This window comes from Lolium rigidum, chromosome 6 (assembly GCF_022539505.1).
Source record: "Lolium rigidum isolate FL_2022 chromosome 6, APGP_CSIRO_Lrig_0.1, whole genome shotgun sequence".
NCBI lineage: Eukaryota > Viridiplantae > Streptophyta > Magnoliopsida > Poales > Poaceae > Lolium > Lolium rigidum.
In genome coordinates, this window is record NC_061513.1 from 323,277,329 (window position 1) to 323,295,134 (window position 17,806).

The 17,806-nt window shown below is 48.8% G+C and overlaps 2 protein-coding genes across 5 annotated transcripts; one reads left to right on the top strand and one right to left on the bottom strand.

The window, feature by feature from the left end:
• The first annotated feature begins 4,077 nt into the window (after positions 1-4,077).
• Positions 4,078-6,207, top strand: LOC124668483 (phosphoenolpyruvate/phosphate translocator 3, chloroplastic-like). The gene is made up of 7 exons (XM_047205613.1): positions 4,078-4,578; positions 4,663-4,815; positions 4,901-4,986; positions 5,124-5,208; positions 5,315-5,437; positions 5,584-5,782; positions 5,867-6,207. The coding sequence occupies exons 1-7, from the start codon at positions 4,093-4,095 to the stop codon at positions 5,935-5,937; spliced, it is 1,203 nt and encodes a 400-aa protein (XP_047061569.1). The 5' UTR covers positions 4,078-4,092; the 3' UTR covers positions 5,938-6,207.
• Positions 6,208-6,481: 274 nt separating this feature from the next.
• On the bottom strand, positions 6,482-11,195 carry LOC124668481 (DEAD-box ATP-dependent RNA helicase 14-like). 4 transcript variants are annotated; one of them, XM_047205611.1, is made up of 12 exons: positions 10,939-11,195; positions 10,253-10,324; positions 9,980-10,099; positions 9,823-9,891; positions 9,284-9,553; positions 8,761-9,111; positions 8,394-8,671; positions 7,930-8,238; positions 7,809-7,859; positions 7,685-7,729; positions 7,565-7,609; positions 6,482-6,974 (listed from the first exon to the last, which is right to left on the bottom strand). In XM_047205611.1, the coding sequence occupies exons 1-12, from the start codon at positions 11,179-11,181 to the stop codon at positions 6,899-6,901; spliced, it is 1,929 nt and encodes a 642-aa protein (XP_047061567.1). In that variant the 5' UTR covers positions 11,182-11,195; the 3' UTR covers positions 6,482-6,898. The 4 variants fall into 4 exon arrangements, with proteins under 4 accessions (XP_047061567.1, XP_047061566.1, XP_047061565.1 ...); XM_047205610.1 differs by having other exon boundaries at positions 7,685-7,726; positions 9,980-10,102; XM_047205609.1 differs by having other exon boundaries at positions 9,980-10,102.
• Positions 11,196-17,806: the final 6,611 nt, after the last annotated feature.

Consider the following 17,806-nt stretch of genomic DNA (forward strand, 5'->3'; position numbering starts at 1 on the left):
CAATGAGCAAGCGCTCAAGAAGATAGACGCCGCAAACTTCGAGCACGCCCTCGAGATCTTGCAAGAGCTAGCGGCCATGGAGGAGGCCTCCTCATGACAACCGGGCTATGGAGGCTGCTTAAGATCAACAATTAGCCCTAGTCCAAGGCGGCCGCCCACAAGGAAGCGAGGCTCGCCCGAACGACGAGTCCCGCCAGAGGCGTTGAAGACCCAACGCCGCTGACAAGCTCAGTTGTCGTTGCGGCCGTGCTACACCGCCATATGCACGAAACAAGGGTGGCGAGGCTGGCGTGTCTAGCGGCAACAAAGGGGAAGAAAGACAACGAGGCAGGCATGACGCATACCCCACCCGACGCTATTTGGGGCACGCCAGTGTGATAGGCCTGCCTCTTAACAAAGGGGAAGAAAGACAACAAGGCAGGCATGTCGCATGCCCTCACCCGACGCTATTTAGGGCGCGCCGGTGTGACAGGCCTGCCTCTTAAGAAGCGTCGGCAACCCCGTGCCGGCCCCATGGCGAAGGGCGTGAATCGGGCGCACCGGCACCTCGCAATACGACGGTTTTCACGGGTGGGGATGCCTTGTCAGCGATAGGACGCGGCGGTTCGCATCGGAAACGACGCGGGAAGGTTGGTCGTCGGCGTTAATGGCCTCCCGCGTGGAAACCCAAGCGGAAACTGGCCACGCGGCGTCCACCTACCTTACCCACGCGCCTTCAATGCGCGTCCGCCGCCTCCCTTAAAACCCCACCGACGCACACTTCTCTTCTTCCCGGCCTTCCAACCCTAGTCGGCGCTGTCCAACCGCCGCGCAAACCTCCCATGCACCCGTTGATGATGGCGCACAACGACGAGACCGGCAGCAGCGGCGGCGTGCTCCGCTCATTGCAGCTCAGCCTCGACGAGGCCGATGTACTGTACGTACTGGCACCTTCACCGTGCCAGTACAGTACAAACTGCCGCACGGCTGGCACATCTCCAACGCCGGCTTCGCCGTACCACCGTCACCACCGGCAGGACCACAAACGTGAGCCCTCACGAGGGAACGGCGGAGCCTGATGACGCTGGCGGAGAGGAACTTGCTGGATAACTCAGTCGACAGCCCGACCTGGTAGCGGCGTTTCGAAGATGAGCGTGTCGTCGATCTCGCACGGGCGGCCGACCGCTCGCGCGGCCGCTTCAACACCGTCGCCGCCGTGCCTGGTGGTACGGCCGCGACGTCGACACCACGTTGCGCTAGTACGGCTTCCGCCAGCGCGTCCGCAGCGACAGGCCACACATCTCACTGTACTTCCCGCAGGCGGCGTGCATGGCGCCGGCGGTGCCGACTCTGTAGAGGGCGCCGGAAAGGACCGCGGCATCCGGAAGCTCGCACACCGGATGAACGGATCGTAGCGAACAAGAGGGGGGGTGAATGGCGCTACGGCAATTTTTAGTCTTTTTCAAGTTTTATGCAACGGAAGGTAAAGGCGTGACTTTTAGCAATGGGGGTGATCCTACAATGAAGCTAGAGCATGTGCAACAAGTAAAGGAATCAACAAGATAAACAAAGTGAGGAGCGAGACAACCGGGGGGGCGCGAGGCGAGTCGAGGTTTGTTTCCCGCAGTTCCCTCCACTAAAGGAGGTACGTCTGCGTTGAGGAGGTGCTAGTCTCACACAAGAGACTAGGTGGCCACACCACGAAGGAAGGCCTCACCCTCTTCCTCGAGAGAGCTCCACGGATGTGCTCTCCCTCTTCCACTAAGGCACCGGTCGAGGCGGTGATTCCTTCACAAGGTTGGGGCGAACTCCACACACACAAGGATGCTCCCAACACCCTATGGAGCTAGTACATCACCAAGCTAGACTCCATAGCTGCACATCTCCAATGCTCCACCATAGGAACCCATCACCAATGCTCCACCATAGGAACTCCTCCAATGCTCCACCAAGAAACTCTCCAAGGCTCCACCAAAGGAACTCCCCAATGCTCCACCAAGAAACTCTCCAAGGCTCCACCAAAGGAACTCCCCAATGCTCCACCAAAGGAACACTTCTCCAAGATCCACCAAAGGAACCCTACCACCAAGATCCACTAAGGAATAGCTAGTATTTGTGAAATCTCTCTTGGTAGAACTATAGATCGGGGTCTCCTCCACCTATCCTCAAAATTAGGGCAAGATTGGTTGGAGGGGGAAGGAGATCCACAAGGATTAAGCTCAGCAACAATGGAGGAGAGAGAAGGGGAAGAGATAAAATCGGGTGGGGAAGAAGGGGCCCTTAAATAGGCTCCTCCAAATCCAACCGTTACACCCAGTTTTGGCCTAAGCGGTACTACCGCTTTGGAGCAAGCGGTACTACCGCCCTAAGTTCGAAATCACCCCAGATCTGGTCAAAGGACCCAGAGCGGTACTACCGCCCGCGGTACCGCTCGTGGTACCGCAATAGGGTCCAGAGCTTACTGGATCCAGAGCGGTACCAGGGCGGTACCGGAGCGGTACGACCGTAACTCATTACGGTACCTCAAGCGGTACCTTGAGCGGTACTACCGCTCATGAGCGGTACTACCGCCCCAGGTACTGCAGGGGTACCGCAACTCGTTCTGGGGGACGAAATCAGCGCAGAACACAGAGCGGTACCGAGGGCGGTACCCATAGGGGTAGCGGTACTACCGCTACAGGTACCGGTAGTACCGGCCTGGCTAAAACTGGTTTTCTTCCCTTTTTCTCTCCAACTTTGTTACCTCGCTAAACGCACAGAAAACCGGAAAACCTATCAACTACGCTTCAGTCTTCTGATCTTGACGCGTCCGGCGAGGTCACCGTGTTCTTGCAAATCTAACAATGATACTCAAGACACACGGTGAGATTACTCAAGTGTTGTCATCAAACACACAAAACATGGGATATGAATTTTGCTCTTACACCGGATCGTCATCAGCCGTCGCCCACACGCGCTTGGCCGCGCCTCCTTCCGGAGGCGTCGTCATCAGCGACGGGGCGAGGCGTGCGTCCTCTGCTCCGGCCCGTCGGACGACGGGGTTGGGCCACCGCCACCGCCTCAAGGATGAGGACGTTGCGGCCTCGCCACCACTTCTGCCGGCGAAGAAGAAGCAATTGTGGCAGATGGAGGCGGAGACGCAGGCGCCCCTCTGTGGCGACGAGACCCGGAGGAGTTCCCCGACCAGAACTTCATCGTCGGCCGCTCCATCGACGAGTACTACCGGCAGATCGCGATGGACCCGCGGCATGCAGCGGTGTGGTCTACCAGGGACCACAGCGCCAACTTCGTCGACCTCGCCAAGCCTTCCGAGCTGCCGGCATCAAAGGAGGAGAAGACCGACGACGGCGACGACTGGTCCTTCGGGCCAACCAGCGACGACGGCGACGACCTAGACTTCACCACCGTCGACTCACGGCGCCGCTAGATGTTTTTTTTAGTTTTTAGCTTAAATTCGAGTTACTTATGTATAAATTTCATTCGAATTTCATATGAATATCGTTTTAATTTTTTTATTTTAAGTTATAACTTCTTTCGGGGCTGGCTGACGTATGAAAGACGCTGGTGTGAAAGCAGCATCCTCAAATAGAGAATGTTGTGCGGGGCGGCCCTCATACGGCAGTGAGATGCTCAAACGGAGCGACCCCACCAGACGACGCCGGCGGCGGCCGTGTTGTGAGATCGCGGTTGCATTCGATCTCGCGCTCCCCTTCCTCCCGCCTTCCCTTGCATCGCCGTGGATGTCCACGCCACTCGTGACGCCTGTTTCTTCTCGGGTTTTTCTTTTCCGATGGAACCTGTCGCCGTTCGACGAGTATTCAAATTTGCCTGGCACTCTCTGTCCTTCCTTCCGTGCTATTGCACTCTCCAATACCGAACATCGTTCTTTTTCTTTTGCTGAGGCGGATGGCCACATATTATATGTTCCGACGTGTACGTACATTGAAAAGGCGCTATTTAGTGGGGACGAATCTGTACGGGATCCCGGCGAGATTCAATCCAGTCCCGCTGTAACGTCCTTGTACCAAACCACACTTGCCTCGGGGAGGGGACCAATATAACGCACGGGCCGCGCCAGCCGCCAGCCAGAACAATTCACGACAATCCGGCAAGATGCAGCGCGCCGTGGCGGCTTCCATCTCCTCTTCCCGCGCCACGGCCTGGGCGTCGTCCTCCGCCACCGCGCGCCATGCCGGCGCCGCCTCCTGCTCCACCTCGCGCCACCCCGTCGCGCCTATCCGGATTCAGGGCAACCGGCACCCTGTTCCCGTTCCCCTGTCCCTGCCGCTGCTCTCGACGAGACGGCCAGCACGGACGGCCTTGGCAGCCGCGGCGGCGACCACGGCGGAGCTGCCCCCGGCTGACGAGGCGGCATCCAACAGCGGCGGCATTGCGGGCGCGGTGCAGCTCGGCGCCATGATCGTCGCATGGTACCTCCTCAACATCTACTTCAACATCTACAACAAGCAGGTCCTGCAGGCGCTGCCCTTCCCGCTCCCCTACACCATCACCGCCTTCCAGCTCGGATTCGGCTCCCTCGCCATACTCTTCATGTGGGCCGCCAGGCTGCACCCGCTCCCAAAGCTCTCCGCCGCGCAGGTCGGTCAGGACGCCATTCTTCCTGTAATCATTCCGTTTGCTTCTTCTGAATTTGCGCCAACAAGTTAGACTCGTTCGTTGCAGCTGGCCAAGATCGCGCCGCTCGCCGCCGGCCACATGCTGGGCACGGTGTTCACAAACATGAGCCTGGGCGCGGTGGCAGTCTCCTTCACGCACACCATCAAGGCATCGGAGCCATTCTTCACCGTCCTGCTCTCCGCATTCTTCCTCGGAGAGGTAACGCCCCTTCTGTTCTGAACCAGAAATGAAACTGAAGAATTATTTTTCGGTCAACCAATTCGTCCGCCTACCTGCCATGCAGTGGCCTTCTCTCCTGGTTCTGGGCTCTCTGGTGCCGATCGTCGGCGGCGTCGCGCTGGCATCATTGACCGAGGTCTCCTTCAACTGGTTTGTCCCGTCTCCCCAGCCGTCCAAGAATAATAATTTTTCCCTTAATTAATCATGCCCCCGATGATTATATTCCCTTTCCGCCGTTGAACCCGGAATAATTGGAGGAATCCTGTCACTTTCCCCCGTTGACGCAGGGTTGGATTCTGGAGTGCCATGGCATCGAACCTGCTCAACCAGACGAGGAATGTGCTGAGCAAGCGGCTTCTGGGCGGCGAAGAGGTGACTTCATCATCTTCTTCGCCCTTATCAAGAATTTACGAGTAGCATATTTTGCTTCTTTCCAAAGGCCGGATGATGATTTAGCTGGGTCTTGTAATTGCTGCAGGAGGAATCCATGGATGACATAAACCTCTTCTCCCTCATCACCGTGCTGTCCTTCCTGCTGTCCTGCCCGCTGATGCTGCTGGCCGAAGGGGTCAAGTTCTCCCCTGCTTACCTCCAGAGCACGGTGAGTCTGCCACTCTCAGCAAAATTCAGACAAGCGCATCATTGGACTGTTGCATCACAACTCCTGTTCAAAATAAACTATGAACAGCCTTTCAAATCAAAAAAATAATCGTGAACTGACCAAACTGCATGATGTCCTTTCTGTAGGGCGTGAACCTGCAGGAGCTCTGCGTGAGGGCAGCGCTGGCGGGCCTCTGCTTCCACGGCTACCAGAAGATCTCCTACATGATCCTGGCGAGGGTGTCGCCCGTGACACACTCCGTCGCCAACTGCGTGAAGCGGGTGGTGGTCATCGTGTCCTCCGTCCTCTTCTTCAGGACGCCCATCTCGCCTGTCAATGCGCTGGGTAAACAAGAACAGCCCTGAACCTCCTTTTACTCGACCAGATTATCTCTTTTACTGCAGAATCTGACTGCTCTTCGTCCTGCAGGAACTGGCGCTGCACTAGGCGGAGTTTACCTCTACTCCAGGCTGAAGAAGAGTAAACCCAAGAGTCAATGAAGAGTAGCAGTAGCCTTTGGTCACAGTAGTTCTTCATTCGTTTCTTCTCTTTTTCACACGTGTTTTTGAGGTAGCAAAATTAGGAAGACATATGTTGATGAGGAAAATGTACACCTGCCAGCCCCAGTTGTACACTTGTACTACGGGGCCACAGATTCTTCTTTGAATGATCGCAAGATCAGTCTTCTTTTGGTACTTATAAGAGTTTGTAACATAATCCCTGAATAAATGCCAGTCCTGAGAAATAGTACATGATGATGGATTCCTCAAGACATAAAATCCATGAGAAAGTTTGGTTGATGCTCAGTTTTCCACTTGCCACCACTAAGTACTCCGTAGTACATTTGTACCACGGGACCTCAGTTTCTTGGAATGATCATGGGATCAATCTTTCAGCCAAGGAAATTGTAATATACTCCTTGAATCAAAGCCAAAAGTGCTTTGATGCTGGAGTACTCCAGTGCAAAATCACTATAAGTGAACTTTGCCAGCACAAGTCTCAAATGGTGAGACACATTGTCTGAACAGAGACAAGTCACAAATGTTGCTCAGAAGTTCGGCATGTGCAAAGCATATAGGGCATTCGGTCCAACATCATGCCATGCCGAGGGCATTTACAACAGCCGACTTAACTTACATGGTTCCGTCCAAACTTCACGGCTCAAGCCGTTCGACTCCGAGGATTATAACACTACTGCGACCACCAGGGTATAGATAGCTAACCAGCCCAAGGTTCCAGGTTCCACGAGAGTACTTTTTAACACCACCATAACCGACACAGTATCAAGTGCGCCTGCGAGGCAGCACCTCATCGACATAACAAAATACCCGACACAACTTAACCTAAGTCAGCAAAGTTCAGGACAACCTTTGCTCAAACGACCACAAGAGATAACACTATAATTTGGTTAGGGAACCAACTCCGTCTACCCCATTTCGTCACCATCTTCCAGACAACATTTTACCAGTTGGAGACCCCCATGGCCTTGGGAGGACTCCTGCTCCTAGCACGGTCACCACCTCTAGAGCTGTAGAACCTGCAAATTGAACAAAGAGAGTCATTAAATAGAGGCTTTGTGGACTTCTGTTTATAAAGAAATAAAACATATAACAAAACATACAATAAGTTGTTTTCTGCTTCGAGTAAAGAAATGGCATTAGATCAATAGTTCAACCAGGAGGCGATACAGGCATGCCACCCAAGAAATGGCATTAGATCAAAGGAGACAGTATGCATGGCTACAGGTGAACTCCATTAAGATATTGTCTTTGCTTATTACATGAACTTAAGGGAGGCGGTATGCACGGCTACAGGTGAACTCCAAAGCTGGTGACTGTGTGGAGTGAGATGAATTTTTATGAGCCAGAACCCCATTTTATTGGGCACAGTACCTTCCATGAAATAATTCAACCGGAAAATATATAGGTACATTCAGCTAAATACTACAGATGATCTTAGAGCAAGAGCACTTGGTGATACTACAATCAGATATTTGCTTGTTTATTTCAAGAATTTAAAGGACACGTTATACTATGGGCAGAGGTGAACTCCACAGTTGGTGACCATGTGCCTCTGTTGAATGAGATGGATGTTATCAAGTGGAAGCATGTCTTTATTAAATGATACCTTTCATGAAAGCTGAGACCTTCACCCGACTGATTGTTGCTGCCACTGTTATGTCAGATGGCAATTCATTAATTATCACGTATTGGGTATAAGCTGGAAACAAGGAAGTTATACACTAACCTGGCAGGTAAGCTTGAAACTCCACTGGTCTGATTGCTGTTACTGCTGTTATGAATGATGTAAGTGATGGTTCACCGAGTACTGATTGTTCAGAAAAGGAAATACAGAAACATTGGTGTCATACCTGGCATTGAAGCTAGGAGTGCCACCGTATTGACTGCTGCTGTTATAGGCACTGCAAATAATGATCACATCAGGCTTGTGCTACATTCAAAGGAAGGTTCCAAATAGAAAATGAAACACACCTTGACTGAAAGCTTGAACTATCTCGAGTGTGGCCGCCAAAAGATCCCTGGCCACCATAGGAATCATTAGAAGATGCCCAACGCCCCCGTGGCCTGCCACCATACCCTCCGCGGCCAACCATGTCTCGTAACTGTTGTGAGACAGTTTGGTTTGCACCCTCCAAAATCTTCACAAGATCTGAAGCATACTTTGCATCGTTGTCACAGAAGAATGTATATGCGATTCCAGTCGCACCGGCTCTACCTGTTCTCCCAATTCTATGGACATAGTCCTCAACCCCCGTTGGGAAATCATAGTTAACCACAACTCTGTGCCAAAAGATTTAGGGAGGATTGTCAGTGAAACAATTTTTAAAACATACAGAGTAGTAAAATGTGTATTCACCCATCACTATTGCAAACTATACTATGTAACCTATTTACAAAGAGGCTTCAAAGTTATAAGTTGCAAAGATAGTTCAAACCTGATGTCCTTTACGTCTAAGCCTCGAGCAGCGACATCAGTAGCTACAAGAACTGGGCACCTGCCACTTCGAAATTCACTCAACACTGAATCCCTCTCAGCCTGTGATTTATCACCATGTATGGCAGATGCACGGTACTGCCGTGATAGATTTCTTGACAGAGTATCACACATCCTTTTTGTGGAGCAAAATATTATGACTTTGGATCCAGGCTCCTGTGATCTCAAGATCTGCTCAAGGCGTCTCTGTTTCTCCATACTTGTGGTAACTTCCACATGCTGCAAAGTGTAACAAACCACTTCATCAAAACAATGAAACAAAATATATCTTGGTAATAGAAGCACCTAAAAATTGCATTTTGTATTACCTGAGTGATCGACTTATTTGCAACCAGCTCATCAGTGTTCCCAATGTTAACCTGGATAGGGTTAGTCAGCAAATCTGACGCTATTCTTCTCACCTCTTTTGGCCAAGTGGCAGTGAACATAAGAGTTTGCCTCTTAGGTTGTACTTGTTTCACAATTTTCCTTATCTGTGGCTCAAATCCCATATCAAGCATACGGTCAGCTTCATCAAGAACAAGATATGCTACTTGACGAAGGCTCACTTTTCCCATTTCTAGAATGTCATTCAATCTTCCAGGAGTTGCAACAACAATATCGACACCACGCTCTATATCTCTTATCTGAGGGCCTTTTGGAGCACCGCCATATAGACACTGCGAAAGAAACGTTATGATTAAATAATATCCTGTTAGAACAACTATATGCATTTTACATTAAAACAGAAATTTCAGTTCTTAGGTATGAGCATGCATATTACTAACATCTAGCAACGTGGATACACAAGCGCACATAACGGATGTGAGTAAAGAGATATAAGGGACATACAGTAGATGATATTCTCGAAGATCTGCCAAACTTGATTGCTTCATCTTGAATCTGTGTTGCTAGTTCCCTGGTTGGAGAGAGAACCAGCACTGTTGGTCCATCCCGTGAATTGTTTCGCAGGCTCTTACAAAGAATAAATCCTGGAAGTAGATAACCCAGGGTTTTTCCAGAACCTGTCTTGGCCACAGCTACAATATCACGCCCTTTTAGAGAAATAGGCCATGATTGAGCTTGGATAGGACTTGGTGCAGAGAATCCTGCCTGTTGGACCTGTAGACATGAGTAATATGTGAATAACTGAATACTATATCTGATAATAGCATATATATTCAAGCCCGGACGTACAATAGGACAAAGAGGAAAAGGCTCCATATGTCATGTGACATAACATTTTAGCTATATAGAAACCAAATCTAGCATATATTGCAGAAAAAATATGAGAAGGCTAGGCACGGCAACAAACAACTCAAACTCTGATTAGAATTGTTGACTACTTCAAAGAGGGTGTAAGGCGGCGTGCTATTTGTATGTGCACCTACCTCCCTAAGAATCTCTGCAGGGAAGCCCGTGGACTGAAACGACATGAATGGAGCTGGCTTTTCATTTCCCTGGTAAATAGAAGATGTTAATTTGCTCAGCAAGATTGCGCATAACGACAAGGAGTAATTGGAGTGTATAAAGAGGCTGGACACGTACGATAACGGTAATCTCGTGCTTAGCACGGTAGGCGTCTACCGACATGCTGCTTCCATTGGTAGCCTGTGGAGCTGGGTTAGTGGGAGCCATAGTTGCAGGGTTCGCTCCAGCTGAATAGCGCTGCTGAAAAAGAAAAAGGACAGGGTGTTAACAAGAAACGAACATCAACTACGAGCATGCCCAATGAATCGCTTTTTACATGGCGCTCTTAGTGCATTTATGGAGCAAGGCAATAAGTAGGAGTACATGGTTTGTGACAGATAGATGTGTTACCTCCAAAGAAGGATCGCTCCTGGGCTTGTGGTCAGCATATGGCGCGCGGTTTCCTGCAGATTCGCTGTGGCGCTGCTGAAAACAGAAACGACATCGCGCAGTTAATGAAATGCAATCTCCCTTTTTCAGGAGCCAAGACGGCGAAACATGCCAAAAGAATGAGCTTTTCGCTCCACGGTTAGAGGCGCTCTTGTTCTAAACGGTGCTCAGGCACATGATGCGACAAATACTCGCTACGTCCGTATTTAATTGACTTTGATTAGAACCGCAGCTAGTTCGCTTGTCGTATATCCCTGCGCCTATTAAAACCGGACAGAGGTAGTAGCACAATGCAAGAACACATAACCACCAAGCTATAGGCCAAAACACAAGACTTTCTGCTTCCTAGTCCGCGGCATTCATGCCCTATAGACCTAAACCATGCTGCGCGTTCATGACAAGGCAAAACGCAATGCAAAGAGCAACATAATGTGACAGCCACCGCCTAGAATGATTGTAATAAACAAGGGTAAGACAAGCACACCACCTCGAAGTGGTCAGGAGGCGCATTCTGCTAAGCAATCGACAGAGGGCACAGATCAAAACAGGAAATCTTGCGCATTTCACACACACACACACATAGGCTACGGAAGCGACCGGGTGAAAGGGGAACAAGAAACCCCAGAAAAGGGGGATCATTTGGTTACCTCCGGCGGATGGTCCCTGTTCCTGGGTCTCTCCTCGTGGTGGTACTGGGGCTGCGCGACGGGGGCGGGTGCGGGGGCGGGCGCGACGGGGGCGGGGGGCGGGCCCATGGGGCGGTCGTACTGGGTGACCTTGGTCTCCGGGTTCCAGAAGTAGAGGTAGCCGGTGGTGCCGTCGATGAGGCCCTTCCAGGGCTTGGGCAGCGTCGGATCTGGCGGCGCGTAGCGGGGCCCCGGCGTCGCCATTCCTCCTCCGAACCCTACGCGAGAAAGAAAGAAAGGAAAAAACCGCGAATCAGATCAGGCAGCAATGCGGAGGCGGGGCGGGGGGAAGAGATCGGGGAGGGGGGCGGACGGACGGAACGAACCCTAGAGATGAGCGGCGGGTTGCGGGCGGCTGGCGGCGGCGGCGGCGGCGGACGGAGGACGGAGGAAAGGGTTGGGTGGGGAACCCTCTCGCCTTCCTCGCCTCCGCTGGCGTGGTTAAGTAGACGGATTGGAAAGCGGAGGCCTCGATGGGGGAAGGGAGGAGAGGGGCGAGCGCCGAGCCGAGCTGCGTCGGAATGGAAACGGGACGGGACAGGTGGGCACTGCGCAGCAGCCGGGGTGGGACAAGTGGTGGTGGGATCGGGGAGCTCAAAAGGTGCGAGGCCCGCCCTGGCCCAGGGCCCTGCCGGGCTTGGACTTCCTTGCCAATTCAAGCAAAATACTCTCACGCAAAAAAAGTGAGAACCTCTTGTGTTTTTCTTTTGTTAGGGTGTGTGTGCTTTGGATTCCTACTTGTGCCATGATTGGAGGGCAACAGAGAAAACATGAAGGGGTAAATCCGTCTTTTTTGCAGGAAAATCTATCTTTGTCGGGATGTGGCGAAGACGACGACGAACCCATGTTCTGTCATCCTCTCTTCCGATACAACTGAGCCTTCCCGGTGAACCACTTCAACGGTCTCATCCTCCTCCTACTTACGGTTTGAGAGGACGATTGTAGGATATGTTCTCTTATCGTGCCCACTGGAGAAGCCATGGCTCAATCATGAGGTCGTGTTTCATCGCCACTGAACCGGCCACGTCACGGCGCTACATGGTGTTCCTAATGATGCATCCACAAGTTTGTGCGCCAAAGTATTGGAGCAAGTACAATTACCATATTTACTTGATGAACAAAAGCCTATTTGAACGAGACCATGATGTGACGCACACCAGAGCGGAAAAGTCGTGCGATTGTGCCTAGCGCAAACAAACACATCGTTCATCTTCTTACTCTGGCTCTCGTGCATGGATGAGTGTGATCATGCGTCTCCGGCTGACAATGATGCCTTATTTGTTGGAAACCACAACCCAATGTAAAGAAACGGGAAGATAAAATGGTGATTCAGTATCCATGCTGACCTCTTTTCGTTTAACCGGATGAATCCTCGGTGCAACTCGTCCACACCAAGTACTTGTACCAAGTAGCAATAAACCAATGTGATTGACGGTTGTGAGTTCACTTAATTTATAACTAGGAGGCATTGGCACGGCGACACGCCATGCCCGTGGAATAATTTTGAACGGCAGAGGAGAAAATTCAGGAGGTAGGGATACTTTGTAAGTTGATATAAAACCAATAAACATGAACAAAGAAGGCATGTGATTTTCGCAAGTGAAACAAATATAATCCATCTTAGAAACCAAAACCCTCACCATAGACCTAACTATTTAGAGATTATACTTATATATATAGTACCAAAACACTTCAAAAGGAAGAAATCACACATCGGATAAGTTGCAGACACAAAAAGGAGGCATGCAAAAGGAATAGCAGATGATGGAGATATGCTTGCTCCAGCCACACACAACCTTTGTCAACCTTGCCGACGTATACATGTTCTGAAGACACAATTCAGATGGTGCTTGTTCACTTCTCATAATAGTATGAACATTCAGACTGTAAAATGTAAGCCATATTTGAGCCGGAGAGAGAAGTTCTTTACCTAAACAGTCATAATAAATTTGAACCTAATTGGTGCATAGGTGCTCTGTCTATCCAAAACGTGACGGCAGCAGCAAGATCAGAGTTCCTGTGCTGGTATTCATCGATGAGCCTCCATTGTCGTGCACTATCTGCAACTGGTCCTAGATTTGCCAGAAAGCTCTTGTGTGTTGCCTCCGCCATGTTAGCCCACATCAGCACAGATGTTGCTTCCACGGGCACCAGCGTGAATCACATTTACCACAGGAGACAAATTGACCTTGTCAACCAACCTAGTAACAATATGTGTCAAATCAACCATGGACAAAGTATACTTGCTTAGAAACTGTACATAAGTTCTCAATAGATGTGGAAAAAATTAATTCACTCTCGTGACCATTGATCCAAAAAGACTAAGTATGCTAAGAAAAAATATTAGTTTAAAGTAGTCAATGTGAGTGAAAAGTACAATCAGACTCAAATAACCAGAACTGCAACATATTCTTAGGAACCAACTTTCATGCAATAAGAAATATAATAAAAACCAGATCAGGGAAAAGATTAACATTACGAAGAGCAGAGCACCACTAGTTGTGTTCTTCTAGGTATACAACAAAATTTAATTGGGAAGAAGATAAAGAAAATAGTAAAAGCAAACACACGCCTGGCAGGCGATGACTACAGATTACTTATTTTCAATTTATCTGCTTATGAAGTACTTGTAAAGTAGAACCTTAATGTGGAAAGCTTAATTCTACTGTTGTATTGCGGAAATATTAAAATACTATGCATTGATGGAGGATGCATCAATGTTCAAGAACCAGAAGATCAGAAGTGACTCAATTTATAAACTCGGTGGAGCATCAATGAGAAAAAAACTCAGCAAGGTAATTGGTGCTACTGCTATAATTCCGCAAAAAACATAAAAGATATTCGAAGTTGCAAGGACACGAAGCTAACTGGAGTACATTGGTTTTGTATAATGATGGAACCAACAATCTGCGATTAATTTTCCAAGAAATCAATTGTTAGGCTGCACTTATTCAGAAAAAACAATTAATGAATTTACAGTTAAAAAGTTGAAATTATGTCACTTGTGCAACACACCGAGTGGATAATAATATATGGTGACTACGCAACCCTTCATCCGAACCTAGTTAATCTAGTATTTGTCTAGAAACTCTTTTTATGAATAGACGTGAAATGAACAGTTGGCAATTGGGTTTTCTATTCTATTGAACCGGCTATTTGATAGTTGTTGGCTGCTTCACCCAACAATAATATTTTGTAGACTCCCTTTTCAGTGTACCGACTAAGAAAATATAATGTGGCAAGTAGATGTAGCACTACATACATGTATACACATGTCTAACATCCATAAGGATCCTACTTGTACAGTTCAACCTCAGCCCACCAAATATGTCTATTAAGATCCCCGTGAACTCTGAAGCGATAGTCTTAAAAGGGTTTGGGTTTTTTATGTGAGATTAAAGACGACTAATGTCAAGCCGGAAATTACACCTATGAGTCTATAGCATGATGAAGCAATAAACTGGGTACAATAGTGACATACACCATGAGGAGGCTCAACTCGTCACTTACCAAGACGAATTGTGCACCTGCAATCATCTGTATCTATAGAAGAATGAGTACTAGAAGACTTCGCGGCATGATCATTAAACGGGACAGGAAATGGCCATACATCAGAGCCTATAATCAACAGAACAGGAATGCTAGCTGAACAAAGTCCTCGGCAGAGAAGTTGTACGTTGTCCAAGAAGAGAAGAACAAAGACCCCGGCCAGCAAACCAGCAAACAAGGGCGCCTACAATTAAGCATCTCACAATAGATGGGAAAGCATAGCACACCAGGGAATCAAGAAAACAGAGGTAAAGCATCATTAAGATAAGTATTAAACTTGCATCTTGCAGCAGACCCAGAAAAGGTAGCACCAAACCCTTGGTCTACCTAGATGTAGAGATTAAAGAGAAACAGAAAGCTCCAAAATAAACTTGTAATTCAAATTGTGTTGTTGAAAAAGTTTCAAATAGAAAACAATATTATGAACACAAAATCATGTAGGTACTCAAGTTACTATAGTAAATTACGTAATTGTCCTTATTCCCCTAAATCCACACGACTTTGAATTTGAATTACATACAGTGATCCATCGATAACCTCCAATAAGAGAGAACCTACAAACTTTAAGCTAAAGACAATATACACTGATGTTTTTCTTGATGTTATTTCCATTTAAGGATAACCTAAAATATGAAAATCGTCACAGGGATCATATAGGTACATTCAACTGCCTAGTTCTAATCATTGTCGAGACAGAGCAAATTTGACGTTGGAGCAAATATATTTTCCAGCCGATACTGATCAATTTATTCAAGAATAAGCTTGGTGGCGTTGCTTTGATACTCAACTTCCTTCATGGAAAAGGCATGTCGAGATACGTATGCAGTACATGTGCATCAGCTCACATGATGCCAATTTTATTTGAAGCGTGGTTCACATGCCTGCTCCCTATGTGCATAATATGGAGATAAAATGGCACCAACTTCAGAAAGAAAAAAACGCTGAGAGATCATACAACCCTCGAGGAGGATAAAAAGAACTAACAGATTGTTGAATCACCTGTCTGTAGAGCAAATAACCTCACGAAAGTATCAATAAGACCATTCAAATCAGCGTGTTCTGCTCCTGAGAGAACACAAAACAAAATCAGAAGAAGACAAAGCATTCATAGATAATAAAATGAGACAGAACGGAAAACAGAGAGAAAAAGAATGAATCACTGCGGTACCATCAAGCATATCTGCAACATGCCACTTCCAACTAAATTTCACATCTCCAAGCGTCCGCTTCAGACATGAGCTATTGTGGTGGATTTTGGTGGTGAGAAGCGGCGGCAAATGGCATGTGCTTGATCGGAGGGTAGTGAGATTGTGGCCGCTGCTCTCTCCTGCCTCTGGTGATCTCCCGGGCGTCCCTTGCATCTCGATTCCGCTGCAAGTTTCTCATCTTCTTCTTGATCTGGCTGTCATCGTTTTCTTCCGGATCATGGTATGTTGCTTGTTGGCCGATAAATGCTTCTCCGCCGCCGGAAACTGCCTTTTCTGCGATGAGGTCGCCACCGCTGGCCCCTGCCTGGTCCAGCCCGAGGTCGCCGTCATCGGCCCGCCCGCCCGCCCCGAGGATTGAAGAAAGGAGACCGTACAACAGCCAACAGGGGTAGTGGAAGAAGGAGGAGCTCGTCGCGGTCGTCAGACCCTCCCTCCTGCCACCTCCTACCCCTGATCTCATTCGTTCCTTTCTTCTTCCCTTTCCCTTCTAGAGCCTGTTTCGCCTACACATCAAGAGTGAGAGAATGAAGAGCAGAGAGGGACGGGTTGGTGATGGGAATGATCAGGCGAGGGCGGTGGCCTGCGCAACCTAGAGGAGTGATATGTCTCAAACGTATCTATAATTTCTTATGTTTTATGCTAGTTTTATGGCAATACTCACATGTTTTATATACACTTTACATCATTTTGATGCATTTTCCGGTACTAACCTATTAACAAGATGCCGAAGCGACAGTTCCTATTTTCTGCTGTTTTTGATTTCCGAAATCCTACACAGGAAATATTCTCGAAATTAAACGAAACAAAAGCCCACGGTCTTATTTTTCACGGAGCCTTCCAGAACACCGAAGAGGAGACAAAGAGGAGCCACGAGGCGGTGAAGAATATGTAGCTATGTATCTTATTTCTTATAAGTTGCTTGTTGAGCGGTAACCATGTTTCTGGGGACGCCATCAACTATTACACATTTGTTGAATATCATGTGAGTTGCTATGCATGTTCGTCTTGTCTGAAGTAAGGGTGATTTATCATGATCAAATGGTTTGAGTATGCATATTGTTAGAGAAGAACATTGGGCCGCTAACTAAAACCATGAATCATGGTGGAAGTTTCAGTTTGGACAATTAATCCTGAATCTCTTATGAGAATATTATCTGTTGTTGAATGCTTATGCATTAAAGAGGAGTCCATTATCTGTTGTCTATGTTGTCCCGGTATGGATGCCTAAGTTGAGAATAATCAAAAACGAGAAATCAAATGTGATCTTTCTCCTTAGACCTTTGTACAGGCGGCATAGAGGTACCCCTTTGTGACACTTGGTTGAAACATATGTTATGCAATGATAATCCATGTAAATCCGAGCTAATTAGGACAAGGTGCGGGCACTATTGGTAATATATGCATGAGGCTTGCAACTTATAAGATGTCTTATACATAACACATATGATTTATTACTACCGTTGACAAAATTGTTTCTATGATTTCAAAATGAAAAGCTCTAGCACAAAAATAGTAATCCATGCTTCCCTCTGCGAAGGGCCATTCTTCTACTTTTATGTTGAGTCAGTTTACCTACTCCCTCCGATCCTAAAAAACTGTCGGACGGTTAATACAATCACATTTTACAATTACACTCTTCTAAAATCTAAAAAATGCATTGCGCGCTATGCTCGTTGTTGAGCACGGGAACGGCAAGGCTCTGCCCACTCTTGCTCCGGCAACCAGGAAGGCGGCACGGGCGTAGCTTGCCCCCGCCTCGCGCTGCCGGCACCGGTGGCACTCCCCGCGGCCACGGCCCCTCCCGCAGCCGTGGCGGCCTACGACCTCGGCTAGGCCTGACACGAGGCAGAGGCGGTGGTCCGACGCCATTGCAGCGTTGGCCGCCCCGTCGGCGGCGTGCTGGCAACCCTTGCGCCGCTTCGAGCCGACGGTGGCCACGCGCCGCTTACGCATCCGCTCGAGCGCCTGGTGTCCTGCTACCTTCGGCCGCGCCCCGGCAGGCTCCGGCCGAGCCATCCTCCTTCGCAGGGGAGACCTCCCCCGCCTGTGCTCAACGGCGTTGGGCGCCAAAT